Below are 21,921 nucleotides of genomic sequence, written 5' to 3'. Positions count from 1 at the left end.
CTCAATGGACTCGGTAGATCATCGATCTTTCTACACTTGTATATTTATAAAATATTCGGTGTACAAATTGACCGGAGTACAAAGCGGTAATGGTATTTTTAATTTCTTATTTCCACAAGGAGTTCCTCGATCCATTAAACGGGTCAATGAATACTTCAACAACCGCTAAATGTATAACACTGCTTCGGTGTTTAAAAAATTATGCGTTCATCTTGAACAAGAAGTGCGCAGTTTAGAGGAGTATTGACTTTCGCTTTCGATAACAATTAGACAGAGTGACATCGTTTTGCGGGTAGATCTCCGCAGACCGGTGCAAGTTTCGCAAGTAAGTCAGGAAATTTCGTCACTCTGGGCGGCGCGGCGTCCTCGCGAATTCCCCCGTCCATTCCGGGATCTTCCGGGTGCATGTTCTGGAAGAGATGGCACTCATTTTCCCGGCCGTTGATTCTCGATGGCCTCACGAAATCTCCCGGCCTCCTTTAAAATCAGGAATAGGCAGGGACGCGAAGGCGTCACCCCCTCGATCAGCAGAAATTGCCTCGGCGTAGTCATGAAATTTTAGTTGCGCGAATCTACGAATTGTTCTGCCCCTTGTCACTTCCTCTTCTTTCGCTCCCTCTCCCACGTGTTCCTTTCACCCTCTTGTCGTTCGTCTTTCCTTTTCTCAACCTATTAACGCGGTACCTAAAGAGTACCTTCTGCTGCCATTCGTTGCCGAAAATCTGCAGGTTTGATCTTTCAATTGCGTCTGCTGGTACAGTTTAAATTTCATATTTATGAATTGACCGCAGATTTTTCTTCACAATATTTTCTCACTCTGATTTTTATAGAGGAATCTAAAACAACAGAAATTTTCCACCATCCATGTATTCACAAATGTAATAACTTCGAGGACTTGTAGTACCACTTGCAATCTATTCAGAAGAAATGAAAATTATATTCCACTGCGCAGAATTGTCTAAAAAAAAAAAAAATGAAACTGGAGAGAAACAATGTAATGGAAACACGATCAACAGACGCTTGTTGACACTTACGATGCACACCCAGCTAATTAATTACGAGTGCAAGCCTGGCGCGAATCAAACAAAGAAATTGGACGCCAGAGTATCCGCTTCTCGTCGCGGACGCGCGCGCGCGCTCCGAGAACACGACGACGAATTAGCGGACGTTAATTGAAAGTAACTCATACGTTTGACGAATACGTTAGGTCGAAGGGAAATCAGCGTGCCAGTACGCTTAATTTGCTAAATCCGATTGCACGTATGCCGCTTTAATTAACGGAACCTATTTCGAACTGTGATTAGAGTTTCATAACTTCGAGGTCGACTGCTCGCGCTGTGACCGAGCGGTTCGCGTTGTGTCGATTCGGGTCCAGATTTTCTGTGAGCGTTCACTGCCTTGTGAAGCAACTGTGCGGCTTTGTCCGAGTGGGGGGCAATATAGCCACGCCCACCCGGGAGATTCTACATTGAGAAAAATTATTGCAAGTGTTAATGATTATATTTTGGGGGATGTTGATTCCAGATTATAGCAGGAGATGAGCACAGATTGCTCTGTAGATACCTCTCTAGATATCTCGAAATCGGGAGCAGTATAGCCACGCCCACTCCGAGCTTTCTAGTGACAGAAAAAAATTATTGTAATTTCTAAAGACCTTTTTGGGAGGGTATACTGATTCTGATCTGGATTCCTTACAATCGAGAGCAACCTGGCCACGCCCACTTAGAGTATTCTATTCCCAGAAAGAAATCACTGTAAAATCTATATTTCGAGGATGGGGATTCTAAGCAAGAGGTGAGCACGGAATGCTCTGTCGGTCACTGATCTCTCTGTCAAAATCGAGAGCAATCAGGCCACGCCCATTTGAAGTATTCTACACACAGAAAAATCACTGTAGCGTTCAGAGACTATACATTCATAGACTATATATGTTGGGTACAACCGGAAGCGCTTATTGTCAATATCTTCTTTGGATCAAGCCACGTTCGATGCCCGTGATAAGCGGCTCGCCATATGGCTCGAGGACCCATATATCCGTTTGTAGTCGACATTTAAATCACTTTGATGGTGTAAATTTTCTACGGTTGATCCGCGGCTTTATCGTCGACTCGGGGATGACCAGTTATCGTCACCGTTACAACGGCGTCACATCGACGTTTTTACGGGCTGCCGTTCCATCGCTTACAGCCGCACTTCTACCGCCACGAAATGAAACGCTGTTAAACCGTAATGGACGGTTAGGATTATTGTCCGGCGGATCGTCCCGCGGAAAAAAACCACGCTCGACTGTCTTCGTCTCTTTGTCAAATACTGTCCAAACTTCCTGACAAAATCGTGCTCGAGGAATTCATGAATTATGTATGTCGACGACTTTGAATGACCTTGGAAAATTGTAGTAAAAATGGACTACTAAATGGACTGCTAAATCAACTACTACATAGAGTGGCGATACAATTATTGAAGTTATAAAGATGCCTTCGCAGGAATTAAGTAGGTTTCCTTCCACAATTATATGGTATTTTTATACGACAATACATGCTATCCAATTTTAATGCTCGGTTAGTGATAAGGTACAGCGAGAAATCGGGCACGGATTGTTGCAGATTGAGCTAGTACATTTGGAGAGACATTGGAGACAAATTTACAGGAAAATTAGCATTGCTTTCGGTGGATTCTTTCTCCGAAAAAAATGTGTTTCTACACCAGCAGGATCGAAGGAATACGAAATTCGAAGTCGTTTCTCCCACGGCGTCGAAATTTCGTGTCGCGACTGAGCGTCCGAAAAATCCCGGAGCGATCCGCGGCGATTATCGGTGCTTGGATCGACGTTACGCGACGTGTGGGCGTCGCGTGGGCGTCGGTTTGGGCGTCGAGAGAAGAGGAACGCGTCGAAGAAGAATTCCCCGATATATCCCGACGTCGTCGTTCTCCTCGACTTTCGACGGGAAGGAAATATTCCATCGGTCCGGAGAACGGGAGCTCGTCGTCGGATCGAAAAAGAGCTGCAACCGTGTCGCATGGCAGCCTGGTGGGGGTGGGAACCCCGAGGGGTGGCGGCACGAGGGGTGCAACCGGATAAAAGACCAGGAGATTAACGCATCGATTAGTTCGAACATGGCGGGACACTCTTCGGCACTTTGGCGCCGTGTGTACGCCCCGCAACGCGTTCTTTTTATTATTCAAAAAGCTCCTCTAGCTCCCGTGCCTTTATCCAGCTAAACCGACGGAATCGAATACCATAGACAGCCAGCCTCCGTTAGGCCGAATTTTCCCTCCGGTATTTCACCGGCGAAGACTTTCTGGTCGGCACAGGGATCCGGTGAAAATCCCGAGTATTTTTAAAATCTCCCCGGCTCGATATCGACGATACCCGATGGCCGGATGCGATTCCCTTGGCCGCCGAAGAATTGGATTTCCAAGGAACCCCCACTCATTCGCACGGCTTCCACATTAACATCGGAAAATTTATACTGTAGTCTCTGTATATCTCTAGACCCTCCTCGTATTTTTGGATGATTGCAAAAGTTCTTGTTCTTCGTTGAATAATCCACCAGCGTGTAAAACATTGGAAGACAACTGTAGAAAATTATTTTCAAATTGAGCACGAAAAATTTTCTGCCCTTTTACAAGCCGAGCACCGATTCTATTTCTTCACTCCTTCAATATCTCAAACGTCCTCGTTTTTGGCAATTTTTAAAAACATTATCAACGGACCGACATCGTTGAAAATTTTTGAACACATTATCCAGCATCAGAGTTATCTTGTAAAAAAGTTTCCACCACAAATGAAATGCAGAAGGGTGCAAAAAATATGATCAGAGTCCCGTTTGCATTCGCGAGTATTCGCACGGCGAAGGGCTGGTGAAAATAATTTTTTATTCCGAACGGTCGATCACCGATCGATAAAAGATACGCGAAAGTGTAGATTGCACCGTGCACGGAGGGTGGTACTCCTCCCGAATTTATTTCGTTCGATCGGTGCACGTGTTGCAATAAAATATTGCTTATTGCATTGTTGCGCATAAGCTGTATTATCTCAGGGAAAAGTATCAAATGCGCAACGACGTTATAAATAACGGTTTATTGCGATCCGTGCAGTCGAAATGAAAGCTAAAAAACATCGAAGACACGGATCCATAACTTCCCACTCTTTGTTCGTTCCTTGAAAGCCCGTGAACCGATAAATTATGAAAAATTGAAATAAGTGGATCAAGAAAAAAAGACGAATGACGGAAAAGGAAAAATTTGCCGTGGAAATGGAACTGAAGTATTTGCATGCTTTCCTCGGAGCTTTGTTTCTTATTCCCCGACGTTTTCAGAAATTGCCGGACTCTCGGTTTGTGTGCTTACTTTCCTTTGTGAGTTGCCGTAATCATTTTAAAAGCGCGTTAACCCGCGGCATCCTTTTGCGAAAGTTGAATCAATTCGTGACGTGGGGCAACCTTGAAAGAATTTCCACTGAGCGAACAATAATGTGTTTTTCGAAACTTGCGGAATCCGCTGCATTATACAATTGCAATCTACACTTCCGATTCAGTATTTTCTTCCAAATCCAGTTCTATTATCCGTTTGTGCCGCTTCAAAAATTGACTCTGTCGATCGGGAATCGATATTATATTTAGAAAACATTTTAAGACCCTTTGCAAATTGAAATTCTTCTGTGTCAATGTTTTTTACAACACTGTGAAACAAATTTTAACGTCAACGTTGGTCCGAAAACTTGTATTGAATTCCTAACAGGGCATTTTTCAATTCAACACATTGCCTATAGGTTCTTGAGTGGATGTCAAAAATATATGATTCGCGGCTTAAACGATTTCTTGATAAATTTATTAACGGCGCCGACAGATTGATGAATCGCCTCCAGTAATGTAACCTAACAATTTCTTCTGGTATTCTCGTGTATTAATCAATTTTTAAGTTCCCGTTTGACGTAGAACTGTCGTCGAGACGAATATTAAAAATAAAAGAAAGCGGACTGTAACGAATCGTCGAATACAATTTTCAACGGGGAAAGATGATTCCGGAGATAAGGATGACTAGTTCTCAATGGGCATTAATTCCGTATCGATCGTTCGAATTGAAATTTTAATTAACATCCTCGATAAATTTCGTAGAGCGGAGCTGGCAATAATTGAATCGTAGAATCTGGTTCTTCGTTAATCAGTTTTCCTTGGCTGAATGATTATTTCGCGATTTCCACCGGGCATACATTAAATCGCGCTTTCGGCTCGACCCCCGAAACCGATTGCCTGCCGATATACGCGGGGCGAAAACACGTTCGGAACTCGTTTTCCCGGTGAAAGCGTCAAGCGATAAGCGTTCGACTGGAGCGACGGCGCGGTCTACAAAGCGATTAAATAAAAATGAATTTTCGATTTTGTATATCCTGCCGAAAGTGCGGGGCGAATAAATTGTACTCAACGGCAGCCGCGGCGATATGAAAGGGCGCGAAAGGAAAACGCTTTTTCCTCGTTCAATTCGTAGCCCCATGATGGTAATGGAATTCCTTGTTCGACGAAATACGCCGACCTGCAGCCTCGCCAAATCCTTTTAATGCCCTGCAAATTCTTCTCTCGAGAAAACATTGAAAAACGTTTCTGAAACCGTGGAAATTATTTAATACTCGCACGGTCTCGCTAGATAATGCTTCGCACTTTACGGGAACCAATTTTGCTTCAATTATAATTTCGCAATTTCAGGAAAAATATATTTCACCGATAGGAACAAGTCAAAGATTTTACTCTGTATTTAGGAGCAGGAATTTGAGAAATTCAATAAACCACGAGGACTGTATTAGTATCAAAGTTCATCCACAGAACAGACACTCGATTACGTTGGATTCTAACAGGTACAATTTAAACGAGTTAATTATTACTCATTGTAAATGTACAAAAGGGTTCAAGCCTCAAACTATTAATTCGGTCTGTTCAGTTAAACAGCATTAAAATGTTAAAATCATGACAGATTTACATCTATTGCTATTATTCTGGGATCCGTCGGACGCCAATTAAATAGTTTCAGTTTGCTAGTTCCATCCAGAACGTGGATGGCAGGAATTAAAAAGCTGAAGAACGAGACGTCTAACGAGCGAGAAATGCGTCCGCGGAGGAAGTCGAAAATGTTCATCCTTGAATGATTCGGCACATCCAATTAGAAAGTGTCTGCTACCACGATTGCAGCATGCCACGTTTCCTTCGCCACACGAGCACCTTCGCTCTCACTCTCTCTCTCTCTCCCTCTCTCTCTCTCTCCTATCTCTCTCCGTCTTCCTCCACCGCCTCTGGACCCGTCGATCCGAACTGCACAAGCTCTACTACCCCCACAACCATACTGTTAGCTTTGGTTTGGCGTTTGGTCGCGCCAAGCCGCGTGTTTGCGGTTTTGCTGCCGGTGCTCCGGAGTATTCATCGACTATATACGTGTATTATACGCTCACTCGTGGACCGTCCTGTATCCTGGTGACAGGTTCGAACAGCCGAAGAGCGTCATCGAACGATCGTCAGAGTGACGGATACGAGCCGATGCAACGAAACCGAGTTCCTACCTGATTCTCCGCTCTGCACCCCTCCACACCCAGGACGTCAACTATGACGTTCGAATTTCTAGAAAAAGCCGCAGAGATGTTTCCAAGGAAACTTCCATACTTCTCAAAACGTGACCTGCAATGGAACTGGTGCTCCAATTTTTTGAACTGGCGAAATTAGGCGGAAAGCTTTCGGGGCTGTTCTAGACAACCCCGTATCAAGGACTTAAGTCGTGGAAAATTTTTAGAGGAGCAGCATCTTTCTTTTATGAAGATAGTGACCTTTTTATAAAAATTTTTATATGTACATAACGAGTACAATCTGGGAAGTTCGAAAATTTTTACTGGATCCTAAAATGTGTCTTGTTGTTTTCTTAAAATTTGATATTAATTCAATAGCTACTCTTTCTTTATTCAACCGAGTTTATTTTATACTTTAACTACCATACTGTGAATTTGTGCATTTATTGCTGAGAATCTGATGCGTAAAAAGGAAATATGTATATTCTAGCGTGTTAGCAGATGTTAGGCTCACAATAAATATGAGTGGGTAATGAGAAAAATTTTAGTGAAACCCCACTTAGTACACAAATTTGAGCTGTGCGTTTAAAAGAAGCAAGATTCGCGCACGTAAAAAGCCACGTTATCCCAATTTCGTAGAAATCGAAAAGCGATGTAAAATAATTGATTTGTTCCACGTCGAAGTTCGGAGGTCGTTCGCTGCCATCGCTGGGCGACAGGCAGTTTGTCCGACTTTCACGCGGGGCAACATCTTAATAACACAACCGACGACCAACTACCAACCCTCCAGTTCATTACCCATTCCCGTGTTAAGGCGAAAGCGAATCGGGGATAACGAACCTCTTGGAAGTTGGCTGTAACGCCGGCGCTCGCAGACAGACTCCGCAGAATCAATTGAAAAATCGTTCGGGCTAATTAATTGGGGCATAATTTGAATGGAATTTAATACAGCGGAAGGCGGTCGAGATCCACGGGATCGCCTCGGGCCTTGGGAGAAAAATCAGGAGAGCGCGAAAAAACGGAAGCGCATCGACATATAAATAATCGAACAGCGCCACGGATTTACGGAATGATTTTGAAAAATTTTAACGAGATCGAATTCCCGATGTGCTTATTCATTTCGCTCGGACTGAACATTTCGATGACACTTTTACTATCGATCGGTATCAGATTTTAATGTTGCTAGTTTGGACATTCATTCGCGTGTTCGGATATTCGAGAAGGGACGAGGCATTGACAGATACCTCGACGAGTTATCGATCTTCGTGCTTCGAACCGGGCGACTCAATTTTCTGGCATAATGGTAGAACGAAGAGCCAGCATTCCACGAGAAAAAAAATCATCCTGAGTCAGGATCGAAATACATTTTCTTATCGGACGTCTCTTCCTCGTCCTATTTCCGTAGGAATGTCGATCGTTCCGCGCGATCTACCCGCGTTACAATCACGTATGGGCCGCCAAAAAATGTCATTAAATCGACGGTGGCCCCGTTAGATCGCCGGATTTTAATTTACTCTCATATAAATGTCGAAAATCTTCCGCAGGCTCCAATTGCATTCTACGGAGACACAGTTATTCGTCCATCCTTCAAAATTCTGCTCTCACTCTCGTCCTTTATCAATAGTTAAATTATTCGTCTACCAATTCAGAAACTAGATGAACAAAGCTTGACGTCAGCAATGTGAGTGACAGGGGATTAAAAATTATTTTTTGTGAAAGCATACTTGCTCAGCTTTTTCCTAATAACTTCGCGGCGGACTCGCGATGAAAATTAATATTAAGTAATCCTTTGAAGAGACACAAAATTCTGTTCTCGACGTTTAGCCATTAAAAAATATTCAGGCACGCGATAGATGCCTTTGAGCAAAATAAATATCGTATCAATTACTAGGAGTACAAGACACATTAGCGATAAAATCCACAGTCTAATGATCACTGTTTCGACCTTGCAGTTATAGTTTTATGTAAATCGCCTTTTGATTTCGCAGGATTTTTCACGGTCGCGTTAAGCCCGGACGATTTATTCCCGCGAAGACGCTAATTGACGGATTGGAAAAGAGAAACAGTGAAGAATTTGCGAACTACTTCTCGCAGGACATTTCGCTCGGCGTCGGTCGATCAAACGAAAAGGAAATTCCTTTGCGCGACCGACGTTCCTCGGCCGTGTCGTATTGACTTGGACGGCGCTGGTAGGATCACGAAGAATTTTAATATCTCGCTTTAATGGTATTTTTCTTGCTCGATGTATCTCGCCTCGCAGACGCCTTTTCCGCCGACAATTTCCAGTCCCTCCTGCGGGACAGGGACAGCGAGGGTGGCCGGGGGTGGAGGGAACGGGACAAATAATCGGGGAGATTCGCAAAACAGCTCGGCGAGGTATCGGCTCGAGAGCAAAATGTCGCGAATTTATCCGGCGACATTTAAACGTTATTGGCGCCGTTCGTGGTGCGTCAAACGGTCCGAGCCGCGAACGAAATTGAATTATGCAGCATAAGTTAAATTCCTCGCCGTTCGAGACCTGAATAATCGAGATTGCGCTTGTACGAGTCGTTTTGATCCGGAAATTTTGCAGACCTGCTTCTAAGCTGCTGAAACTCCATTTTCAACGTATAGATACGTGTCTCGAATGCCTCGTTCCTTTCCCAAAAACCTATACTTTGAGCGACGAATATGTAGCCCGCCAAAATCCCACAAAGTCAAAATAAATTGAGCAATGAAACCGAAAATGGAAAGAAAAACGGTGAAATTTTGGGGATACATAGGGTACATATAAATACGCATTAGAAAATTTTTGTTGTTGGCACAATTCACTCCGAGGGGTTGAAATTAACCCCCGAGGCTGTTCTTCGATGTTGTTTTACAGCTTTCAAGCTGTAAGGGACGTAATAAAAGTTTCAAGACAAAAGTTACGCCCCGGTAACTAGTTTTATCGACTTAGGATTTATCAATTGTTCGTCTTGCAGCAATCCCGTGCAATTTCTAAGTTACAACGCGAAATCGAGAAACAGCAGAATTTTTAAGGGTTAATTTTCCGGTCGAGCATCTTCCCGTGTCAGTTCGACGAGTCCATTGTTATGCAAGGGTGGTGTAGTTTTTAAGGAAGTTCGTTTGCTTGGCGGAACGCGGAGGGGAAGTTTATTTTCGTACACGAGCGGAACTTGTAATTAAGTGGACAATTAAGCAGCACCGAAGTTTCGGCTCCATTGTCGTGACACAATGAAACATTTACCGAATCAAGAAAAGATGGTGAAACGAAGCTGACCTCGTTTTAGGAACTGGGTTAGTTCAACTTCAACGTGCATAAAGATAAGAGGGGAAAACAATCTTAACATACGTGAGAATACATAACATAATACTAAGATGCATGATTTTTCGAAGACGGACAATATAACAAAATTTCTGTTCTACGTACTCTAGTTTCTGGGATCTCTCAAGCAGCGTGTTTTCAACCCCTACAAATTGAGGGTTGCTTTCACCCTTTCAATATGGACTGCTAATATGGAATGCTAATTCAAGAATTAATAAAGCATCGTGCTGTGCACTAAAGCTAGGAATAAAAAGGAGCGGGCGATTAAAGCGGGCGAGAGGGGCAGATCTTTGTTCCGATTACAAAATGCCGGGTGTTGGCCCCCTCTTGCGGGCTGTCCTGCGTCGAAAATTCGCGGGCGATGTAATTCCGGAGCCGCGTAACGGCGAATAAACCGGCACAATATTCTGGCAATATCGGGGGCCGCGGCGGTAACGATGCCGAGGTGAACAGCACAGCAATTACTTCCCTTTCGGTATTCGCACGTCCCGGATGCGGTGAGTGGCGAACCGGATGACCATAGGGTAATAACGTTGATCTCGGCTGGAGGGTGCGAGATAGGTGGTTCAAGTGCGTGTTTAGCGGTCCCGATCTACCCCCGAAACGGCCCTTCCGCTGAACGCTAAGGGCCACTAGGGGCTGCCCTACGACTCCTAAGAAGGGTTGCCTGCTGCCTACACGGTGCCGGTACATGGAATCACTTTTGGTGCCCGGATCGCTGACAAACCGGCGCGGCGTCTTTATGGCGCCGTTACCGTTCCCGCTGGGCGTCGATGAAACCTGACAGCGTTTACTTAAACGGGCGAATCTCTATCTCTCACCCTTTCTCGGGCTCCCTTCCTGAACAACGGGACCTGGAGGGCGCCGAGGTTTTATGGGAGATTTGGCTCTTTTATGAAAACTAAACATTTACGGGAGACAAGAGCTGCATAAAAATGTCTTTTAACCATTCGAATAAGTTGAAACTTCTTTTAATTTTTTCACTGCTGCGAAGACCGCTCCAAAATTGAAAACAATTTATCCGAGGACTTCTTGTTGCCTCGAGGAGAGGCCTGTCGATCTTCCGTCGACAATTATCGTCCAGGACAAAAGTTCGAAAGTCGGGGCGAGGAGGTAGAGAGACAAAATTCGAACCGCGTCGCGAACGCGTTCGTAGGATCCCGTGTTGGAGCGTCGGCGACCGGATTCTCCTCAATTTAAGATTCGGGAAACGGCAAGAAAACGACGACACGACGAGCCTGCGCGACGTACGAGTTGGCGACGGTCCAAGGAGATGCCAATTCAATCTTCCTCCCTGCTGCGGATGTAAAATTTCAGGTGGCCGACGAACTTTCCTCTCTCGCCGCCTTGTTCTCCCTTGGCCACTGCAGTCAGTCCTTCGAGTATGTTTCCTTCGTCCCTTTCGGGGAGCCAGAAACCGGGGTCTCTCTAACGACTCGCCTCGGAGTTCTTTAACAGCGCTCGCCACACCACTCATCCGACAGGATAGCACTTCGCTTCTCGGTTTATTTTACTTCCCGTCATTTAATTATGTTACCCGGGCCCGGGCTCGCGGGAGTAACGAGCTTGTTGCTCCGTGATGTGCCAGACTGGACCGTAACTCTGGCCATTATGTATTTACATTCAAACAAATTCCCGGCGCACTGGAACACGGAATATCCCTTCCCGAATACCTTTACCGTTACCTTGTTACGTAAAATGCGATCTAGTAGTGCTATCGTTATACTATATTGTCCAGAATATGACTTTTTCCGGACACACTAATGCTGCGATCTTTGATTCCCCAATCGACGTAGTTATATTAGTTGCTCTGGTCTGTACGAAGCTGTATCATCCTTGTGCAAAATAAAAGTTCCTTTCTGTGAATTGCAATTCACAGAAACCAATCAGGAATTTATTACTATTTTTAATGGTCCTAACAAGCTCCAAGAAAGTTCTTGGTACTCTCAAATTCCTTTAATTCTGTATATCGTTTGAAGTTGCCAAGTTTTATCGTAAACACTGGAGCTGATTTTGTAGTACCAAGGAGAATGTTGTTAAAAATTTTCCTACTAGAACCTTTAACTGATTTACAATTTTAATCGTATGAGAAATGATCAGACTGAGGATCTTTGTGTGAAATAAAAATGGCCCGCATCAATCACAACTTGCTCTCCCTTCAATACATTCAAAAGAATGTATCCTTATAATTGAATGTTTCCTGCCAATAATTGTAATGAATAATTCCCAAAAATGTGGGAGATGGTAGATGCATTTTCGGAGCACTCCACCAGTTCCCATGTTAGACGTTGATCAAAGCACGATTTCAGCTCGATCTCCCGCGATCTAACGATGCCGCATAATCAGGACGAAATCAGAGGAGAACTTCCGGGACACCTCCTGCCACTTACTTGTTAGCATACATCGTGCGGTGCGTCGGCTCTGACACGTTCCGCGGCTCGAAACTTCGATCTTTCGCCTCAAACTGAAGAACATGGGTTCGCCGTAGAGCCACAAGGACATCGCATCGTTTCCCCTCTGTATCGCTTTTGCTATTTCTGCTGATCTTCTATTCGCCGAAAACTCTCCCGTCGAAAGTCGACTTTCCCCGATAAAGTGATGAGTTCGCCAAATCCGCGGAAAAATATTATGTGGACCGAAAAAAAAAAATTAGGGATTCGCGTGACGCGGAAACTTTAGTACATACTCCCGGGAGCAGAGTATCAGAAAACTTCACGACCAGATGGAAGATGAACAAACATTCCTAATTACGGTGATCCGATTTTCAAAGAACTTTCGTCGGTTCCGAGGGGAACGAAACCGCGGATGTAGGAAAAGGATTTTCATATTGTACGAACTTTCTTCGGAAAGTATGTTCGCTTACCTTGTACAGTCCCAAATTCTTCACGCTGCAGGCTAACTTAATGTTGCGGCCTGCCGGCATTGTCACGTTCCCTATTTCGTCGACGAACTCGGGCTCGGCGATGGTGACAACTGAAACAAATGTTGAAGCAACCATTAATACGATCCTTAATTTTTATAGGGGGTGCTCGACTACAGGTACAAAATTTAGGGGGTGGTTCTCCATGACAGTATTAGACGAAAATGAACAGTAAAAATTGTGATTTCGGCTACATTTCTTAGTTATTATCAATTAAAAATCCGCCTAGAATGCTGCAATTATATGGTCGAACACCCTGTATATTAGGTGTGCAACAGTATGGTCTACGCTCGGAAACAGTTTTGTGAATATTGAGCAACAGTATTACCGATATTAATATTTCAATGCAACGAATACTGTCGGTGACGACGTCCATGTATTTTGTATTATAACATTTGATCTAGTGGAAGCTTATTGGCCACTTGTGCTGCAAATTGTTTTATGGCTACAGTGACGTAGAACTCGTTCGTAATTTCTAACAAGAACATGGAAGTTTAAATGTATTGTGTGCCTATGTATCCTGTGGTTCATAGTGCAAGGGGTTAAGTATAATTATTAGCAGAGATTGTGAAGGGAAAGTGAGAGAAAGTTATAGCGAAAGTTCTGTCGCTAAAAATCTGGAAAAATCGGGGACGAGGAGAGTTGTCTTTTTTTTTCGCGTCGGCCACGGTTCATGAAATAATGCTATTCACGGCGGAAACGCGATCGCGAATTTCAGGATGGATGGTTCGTCTCGGTCGGATGGGGGCGGGCACCTCGAAATCCTCCTGTGGATTCGATCAGCTTCCCACAACGGGAACAGTCTGTTACTTCTCAGGGCCGCGACGAGATGTACCGGCGGCAGACTTGAAAAATTGCATTTTGTATTCAATAACTAGGCTGTCAGGCCGACCGGCGAGCACCTATAACTCAAAGCGTATCCGCTCGCGTCCACGCAGGCTAGACGCCTCCCCTTTCGCCGTGCCGTGTCGGTTCTTCGATCGATTTCTTTTCTTTGATGCCACCGCTGCGATCCGGGAAACACGACTGATAGCACGTGTCTTCCCGGATGCTCTGTGACGTTGTGATTTCGAAAAGAACGAAGCCGCGACGTTCGAGATCGCTGCGCTCGAGACCTGCATTCTTTTGAGCACAGAGATCCGTGACAGACCTTGTTTCCGCGAGAAAAAAAAATATCGCATCTTGTTGTCCGATACACAGGAAAATCCAGTTTAACCTACCGCTAGACAGGGATCGATCCTTTCCGTATAATCGAAAGGAGGAACGATCTATACATTTTTTCTGGCAGGAGTTACCTCGTTTTTAAAAGTTTATTAATTGCAAGGGATTTTAGTCGGGCATCAAGAAGTCACTTCCAATAGTCAAGTGCAATCATTTACAGATTAATATTCAAATGAATTTATTTAAGATTCTTCTTTATGTTGGTGCAGGATCATGTTTTCGTTCTTTCTGGAATTGGCGTTTAAAAAAATATCTTGATGCTTCTCTTACTAATATATTCTTCTGGTATCAAGCACTCGCAACAGCATAAAAATCAACTTTCAGTAAAGCGAAACAACGATCGACGTCTGTTGGTCCTGTTTGCAAGGATCTTCGTCGACCAGACCCACGGCACAGGTGAACGACGACTGTTCACGGGTGCAGGTGTAACAGTGTGGGTCGTTAGTAAAATTGCATTCGGACTCGAAACTAACGCTCCCAACCGCAGGAGGGAATTTTTTTAGAAAGCCGGGGCTCTCTTCAGAGGTAACGATCTTTCTCTTTTCTTGCCACCTCGTTTTCCCTCTATTTCCGCGGTCTCTATCCGCCGGTTGCATCCCTCCAGCAGACATATCCCGCGTGTAATCCGTAATAACGTTTGAACCGCACACTTTGAACGCCATTAGAACCCAGAGGATCGGTAAATCCATCCTCTCGCGATCCAGCACGCCGTGGTTCGTTAGGTATTTGCTGGAAAAATTTTTGCGGAATCACATTCGAAATTTTAGTGGAGTCGTATGAACCCCTTTGACGACGACGCTGCTTGCGATATTGTGAGAAATAAATCTCGAAATTCTATATAAATAATTAGGAAATGGACAAGTCGTGATTATTGGTATGGTTAATTAGCGATATGATGGTGGGAGGTATTAATCCTTTGAAATTGTGGAAAATTGTACTGGTAGAATTTACTGGCAAATTAATTGTGGTCGTTCAAATTGATATTTTTAATCCTGGATAACTCAGCCTTCACAGAGATGACGACTGGAACATTTAAATCTTGTTGTTCCAAAGTATTATTACATGCTAAAATAAGGATTACACAATATTCTGGTATATTCTTGGATGTAGTAATGCAATAATTTTGAATACACTTTTCCAGAATTATGCACACGAATTTTTTGGATCATAAGAGGGGGAATTTGAAATGAAGGAGATAAAGCAGAAATGATGCGGTGCCTGGATCCAATTAATGTCCAGACGGGCACACTACGGTCTAGTTACTGCCTAACAGAACGTTTTCAGTCGGACTGACTATTTTGCAGGTTAGCAGTGCATGCGGGATCGTCTGGTCCGCCGTCACGTCGCGTCGGTCATAAAAATAAATACACAATGGTGTCGCGTCGTTTTCGCGAAGAAAGTACGCACATTCCGGGGTCTCGCGCGGCTAGATTTATACGGGCGAATATATACAGGCAAATAGATGGAACGGATAGAAAATGGAGGCGGGTTGGTACGGGGAAAGGTGACTTTTAAAGGTGACTCGAAGAGACTCCTGTTCGGCGAGCGAACAGGACGTACGCTACTAGGAAATTCTCTTTGGGCCACTGACATCGACTTCGCTACCCAAAAGACTAGGTAACTGCGTAGCTACGTACACATACGGATAGACATGTACACAGATACCTGGCGATGCACGGATCTCGTTCCGTATGAGACCGCATTTCGAACTCACTACTGCCTTTTGCTTGCTAGCCACTCTATCTTCTCTAGCTATCTACCTGTGACCCGGTCTCTACGCTGATTTCCCTAGTTCATAAAGACTACGAACTTTCCGCGAGGAATCAAAGATTCGTGTGAGAGCTTAGTGCACCGAACACCTGCTCGCCGAAAGGGTTTCGTCGGATCGAGCGTGACGCGAACGCGCGCACATGCATTTTAGATAGCACACAGCCTCGTTAGCGATTTCGAACAAGGTTGTGGAACCGTGTGCCAACGAGCAGATTTCGAAATTGTTATCAGCCGCTGCGGCCTGTCTCTATAGAAACTGACAACCCGTGTTCGAACACTCTATCCGCCCAACTAATTTTCGTTAACAGCCGGCGAACTAAACGGTTCCCATTCAAGATTCATCGACGATTCGATCCAACTAATTCGAATCTGCTCCATTTTCTATCAGATCGGAGTACGCGTAAAACTTGCTGTAATCCTTGTCAAGAAAACGGTAGCTCCTTCGAATGTTCGAATATGATCTCTACTTTAATCAATGCAATTTTAAGGATGTGATCATTTTTTTAACACTGTCAACTGTATATTGATTCGTATAAGAGCGGAAGCTCCTTGTCAATATTGGCCGGAATGTTTTTACATTTCTTATGCTATTGAAATCCTAAAATCAAGATATTTCCCATTGCTTAGGGAATAGAACTAGAAGTGTGCCAAAAATATTTGTAGGTATTCAGTAGGCTAGTTGAACAAACGTTGTGCTGAAAGCAAACCTCATTTAATCAAACGCACAGAACAGCATTCCGAAACGTCCTGTTCTTCCCGCAGGATAAAATCCGCACAGCTATAGCAATCGCGCGAAGAAGCGGGTTACATGTCGAGTCGACCGACGCGACGCGTTGTCCGCGGCTCGATTCAGTCAAGGATCCGATCGTTCTCATTACAGAGCCTCAAAGTAGCCGAAGGATTAATTACGGTGGAAAAGTAGAGCGACTCGAGTCGCGAGATAATTAATATGATGCCTGGAAGTATCGGCTGTCGTTCGCGAATTAACGAGCGGGGTGAAGCGGGGCTTGGATCCGGTCAAAGCGACTAAGGGGAGTGTGCTCTCGAGGGATGGTGGGCTTCCTTGGGGCTGCGGGATCCGCCAGAAATCGCTAAGAGCTTCGAAGAACCGGAATGCGAGAGTGCATGACGTTCGTCGAGCGATATACTGGGTGTTCGGATCCGGGGACAGAAAATTTAGTGAGTGATGTTTCGTGAGAGACTTTTGCTCTTACTTCTTTTGCTTTTACTTCAGCTCTGGTCCTGCTTTTGTTTTTGCTGTTGCACTTGCGTTTACTCCAGTTTTTCCTCTTGCTTTTGCTTCTGATCTGGCTGTTGCTATTGCTTTTGTTTTTGCTTTTGTTTCTGCTTTTGTTCTTGCGTTTGCTTCTGATCTGGCTGTTGCTCTTGCTTTTGTTTTCGCTTTTGTTTCTGCTTTTGTTCTTGCGTTTGCTCCCACTTTTGCTTTTGCTCTTGATTTTACTTCAGCTTTTGCTCCCACTTTTGCTTTTGCTCTTGATTTTACTTTAGCTTTTGCTCCTGCTTTTGCACTTGCGTTTACTCCAGTTTTTCGTCTTGCTTTTACTCCTGATCTGGCTGTTGCTCTAGCTTTTGTCCTTGCTTTTGCATCTGATCTTGCTGGTGGTCCGACTAGGTGGCTTGACCTAGCACCTTTCCGAGTGCTCAGCTTGTTGCTGACCCATGGCTTGGAATCGGGAGCTGAATATTGCAACACATTGTGCCTGATGATGGTCTTATATTGTTTCGGAGCGTTGCCCCATAATTTTCCACGCCACCATCGAACACGAACACCCTGTATGCAGCAACGTGTGTCCCCGTGGCGTCGCCCCGCGCTAATTGGAAGGGCCGCGTGGGAAACGAAAACGAGCGCAACGACGAAACGGAAACGCTGCTGCGACGCTGGGAAACGCGGAAAACTCAGTGCCGGCACACAAAAGCGTGCTTACGGTCGGTGGGGAAAACGCGTGCCCCGTCGGCCCGGTCGACTTTCACGCGACACCCTCCAGTGATTAAAGACCGAGAGATCCCTTCATTACCGCTCGAGTGGCACCCGCGAATTTTAATTAATATCTGTCAACGGTCTAGAGGCTGTGCCGATCGGACGTTTCCCGTGTCACGCCCTGGAAATCATCCGGTCCCCTCATCCTAGCCCCCCCCCCTGCTCTCCACCGGAGCGATATATCGTGTTTATTAATTCAGTAACAAGCCGGAAAGTATACTCGCGTGTCCTGATGCCGAGATACGGAGACCGGGAGCCGACCGTGTTCGACTCGATTGGTGATTAGACCCGCTGCTCGAGCACATTCGTCGAAATTGGGAGAGATACTACTTCTGTCTTTCTCTCTCTCTCTCTCTCCCTGCCCCCCCCTCTCTCTCTCTCTTCAGCCTCTCTTTCCTCGAACCAGGAGTTTGTTATTACTTGAGAGCGATGCCTCGATTCTTTCGAAAGATAGAAGAATCTTAAGGGGCAATGCAGTTCGAGGAAGTCGTTGTTGCGAAAAACTTAGTGGGTTTGCTGCAGCTTGTTACTTTCTTGAGTGCTCGCAATTTCGAGAAATTTTGGTGCTCCCTGGATCGAGAGGTTTTCTGCTCAAGTCAAACATTACGCTTCAGTTACTGGAAGTACATTAATTAATTAGTCAGGTGATCCACAATGCTCCTCTCAGTTCACTTCGATAGCGTACAAAGCTATTATAGAATTATATAGAATTGTCACATACACCTCTGTTGGCCGGGTTGCCACACTTCAGGCGGATGTTTAATTAACGATAACTAAAAAATAAAGCCGAATTCGCAATTTTTTTATTCTTCATTTTCGTCTGATAATGTCTTGGAGAACCACAACTTAAATTTTCTCCCACCTGTAGTCGAAAACTCTGTATATACCATACTAAAAATAGATTCGCAATGAATGCACGTTATCTTTCGTTTAAAGTTACCGAATGAATCGAACTGATCAAGCATTTGAAAATCAGTCTTTTTTTCATGATACCGTGCAGATCGAGTAGACTCTAAATTCCAATTTTCACAGGCAGTTTCGCGAACGTGGGAGCGAGAGAAAAATTTCTTTCGTCGAATAGGGGGTTCATTGCAGCTAGGATTAGGGGAGCGCGATGTTAATTTTCGTTAATGCACGAAACAGTACGAAGTATAGTTCGCGGCACGGTGTGCTCGAGCGTTCTACTTATTCCAATCGCAGCAACCTCCCAGGATGGGATGTTCCTAATGTTAATTCACCTTCGTCCGCCAAATTGAAAGTTTATTCAGGAAGGAACACAGAGGAACCGAGAGGCGAAAGTTTTTGCTTCGACGTTACCGCAAGAAATCGCTGACTTGCTACATCTGGTCCTACTCGGACGGGATTTATCACTGGCGGCCGGAGTTGTATGTGTGTGTGTGCGCGCGCCTCCTTAAAAATTATATCACCTGCGGTGAAATATCGTTCCCGGCGAAAACCGTCCGACGGAATTTCTCTCAATCCGTTTCCTTTAACACTGTGTCCAAAAATTACCATATCATTCAGTAAATCATTGGAATAATCATTTCTGATCCTTTGATCCTGAAACGAGACTGAATTTAAATATCAGTGGAAGAAACTCAGCTTCGGAGATTTGATGGTGTAACCGGCTGACGAGGTCCTAATTCGATGGAAAATTACTATTAAGGAGCAAGGATAGCAAATTTACTGAAATTGCCATATAATCGGTACAAGTTATATGGTATTTTTATTCAAACACCCGATATCATAAGAATCCTATGAAATCTGACTAAATTCAGCCCCGTTCTTATTATAAAGGATATTAGTCTCGTTTAAGGCTCGGTAGTTCTAGCGTTAATGATTTGACGACAATTTCCCGATTTTTCTCCTAAATATTCACATGGGAGATGCAGAGCTTCAGCAGAGGAGGCAGCTGACGAGGTTCTAATGCGACGGAAAATGATTATTAAAACCCAGGGCAACTACAAGGCACAAAGGCAGCGAGACGAGTGGTTACTCGCAAGATTTTGAAGACGGTCTAGACAAAGAAAATGAACAATTCCGAACCGTGCAATTATCGTCCGGCTGAGCGAGTCATTATCAACTCGGCGTCGCGACGCGGAGACATTCGTCGCGACGTGTCTCGTCACGAAAACGTTGTCGTCACAGGCAAATATGAAAATCTGTCCTCTCTCGCTTTCTCTGTGTATGTGTGTGTGTGTGTTCTCTTACTCTGTTGACGTCGTCGTCGTCGTCTGCACGGAGAGCGAAGGGTCTCGACGAAACACTGTTCTTTAGGGCGTCCCGGCGTGTTGTGCACGAGGCTTTCGAGCATGGGGGAGCGGCAGGAGCAACAGTTTATGTCAATTTTCCGCTCCAGGTAGCGGGGCGAGCCTCGGAACGGGTCTCTCCGACTACATCGCGTGCAGCCTGAGCGTATCCTCGCGAAAATATCGCTGTTACGGAAGCAATAGTCAATCGAGCGTGTGAAATATTTCTCGAGCGAATGTGCCGCTGCAACGCGACGCATAGCGACACAGTCTTGTTGCTCGAGCTGTCCTCCATCCGACTTCTCTCTGTCATTAATAACTGACAAATCGGATCTCGAAGCCGAGCAGCAGATCGTCTCTTCACGAGCCTGATCAACTGGCAACGAATCTCCTTTGGATTTCTTGAGAAGCGACAGTCAAGATGGAACACCGCATGCCTTGAATCTTTAAATGTCTCCCAGACGTTCGAAATGCTCGTTCTTTACACAGACGGACGTTCGATTCCAATAAGAGGCCGATTTAGGTTAGTGGAACTCTTTTCGACAGGCTGGCACGGTTTTGGATTGTGCTCTTTGCTTCTGCTCGTTCTGAGACGATGCGCACTGCTCGCCTGATAGACACTTGAAAATGTGGTGTTTTTCTACTGTTCCCGAACTTTATCCTCGGTTCTTGTCAACCCTTTCATGTGAATTTAATGGGCAATGAGAAAGGGTTAAATATTTTTGGGAATGCCACTTTTCAGGCGCAGTTGCCTCGAGATAACTTGTTCCACTAGCAAAATAATCTACATTCATTCGATAAAATATTTTCAACGAAAGCACTCCGATATTTTAAATTGCTTTATGTACCATTTATGTTCCTCTTTGTGATTGTCAGTTTCACACTACGACAACGTGATCAGCGATAGATCCGACAAATTTCTCGATCCCCGCCGAAAAACGCAATCTGGGACTATCAGTGTTTCGTGAACGATGACGGCGGCGCGGCGGCGTTCGGAGCGATGTGCAAACAAAAGTGTCGAAGGGAGTCGAGCCGAGGGTGGGAGCGACGCGTGAATTCCGGCAAATGGCAGAGGCGAACGTGGCCCCGGGTCCGAATTGTTTTCGCATTCCCGGATTTTCATTAAACCGTGATCGCAATCGCCGGCTCGATCCCCGGGTAGAACTTAAAAGGTGGCGGGATAACTTTGCCGGGAACGTTCCGTTCATCAGAAATGCATGGGGTTTCGGACGGCCGATCCCGCAGTCGAAAAAAACCGAGCGTTTCCGTTCTTCTTTTCCCTCGGTTCGTTTTTTCTCGGCGGGCCGGCAGCGCCGTAAAGTCCGAACGAAATCCAAGATAAGGCGTGTGCACGCACACCGGGACCCGCAGATACGAAAGTTTGCCTGTGGAAAACCGCCGCGCGTGTTCCGATTTGCATATACAGGGTGTCCCGGGCAAAGGACCGGCGCAGACTTTTTCACTTTTTCCTACCCCCCATCTCCCAACACCCCTCCCCGTGGACCTCGGAGCCGTGGTTTTCGCGGAAAGCATCTTTCGCGGGCAAACTTGCACGGCTTTAAAGCCCGCGGTGTGAATGCCGCCCTCTTTTCCCGTCCTTTTCGCCTGTTCCGCGAGATTTTCGAATCGTTCCCACGGCCAGAACTTTCCACTTACCGTCGCCGCGCCACCGTTTTCTATGTTAAACAGATCACGGAATTAAATATTATGTTAAAAAGACCCGGCGACGCGACGTCGACCGTCGCGTTCGCGTCGCATTCCCGCTGCAAACGCGCGCACGGTTTTTGCCGATGTTTGTCAACCCACCCGGCCTGTTATTTATAATCAACGGACCGGGGAGTCGTATGTAAATACCTGTTTTTATTGTAAATAGAAAGTGTTTGTTCTGGGCATTGTTCTATGGACCGG

At 45.1% G+C, this 21,921-nt stretch overlaps 1 protein-coding gene across 2 annotated transcripts in view; it reads right to left on the bottom strand.

The window, feature by feature from the left end:
* LOC143355226 (lachesin) overlaps positions 1-21,921 on the bottom strand; it is a 269,389-nt gene that overhangs the window by 170,106 nt on the left and 77,362 nt on the right. For both annotated transcript variants that reach the window (XM_076789863.1, XM_076789864.1), the window contains exon 2: positions 12,718-12,827. In XM_076789863.1, coding sequence (XP_076645978.1) covers positions 12,718-12,827 — 110 coding nt within the window. The remainder of the gene's footprint in view (positions 1-12,717; positions 12,828-21,921) is intronic.

This window comes from Halictus rubicundus, chromosome 6 (assembly GCF_050948215.1).
Source record: "Halictus rubicundus isolate RS-2024b chromosome 6, iyHalRubi1_principal, whole genome shotgun sequence".
In the NCBI taxonomy this organism is placed as follows: Eukaryota; Metazoa; Arthropoda; class Insecta; order Hymenoptera; family Halictidae; genus Halictus; species Halictus rubicundus.
This window is presented reverse-complemented; position numbering and strand designations above follow the sequence as displayed.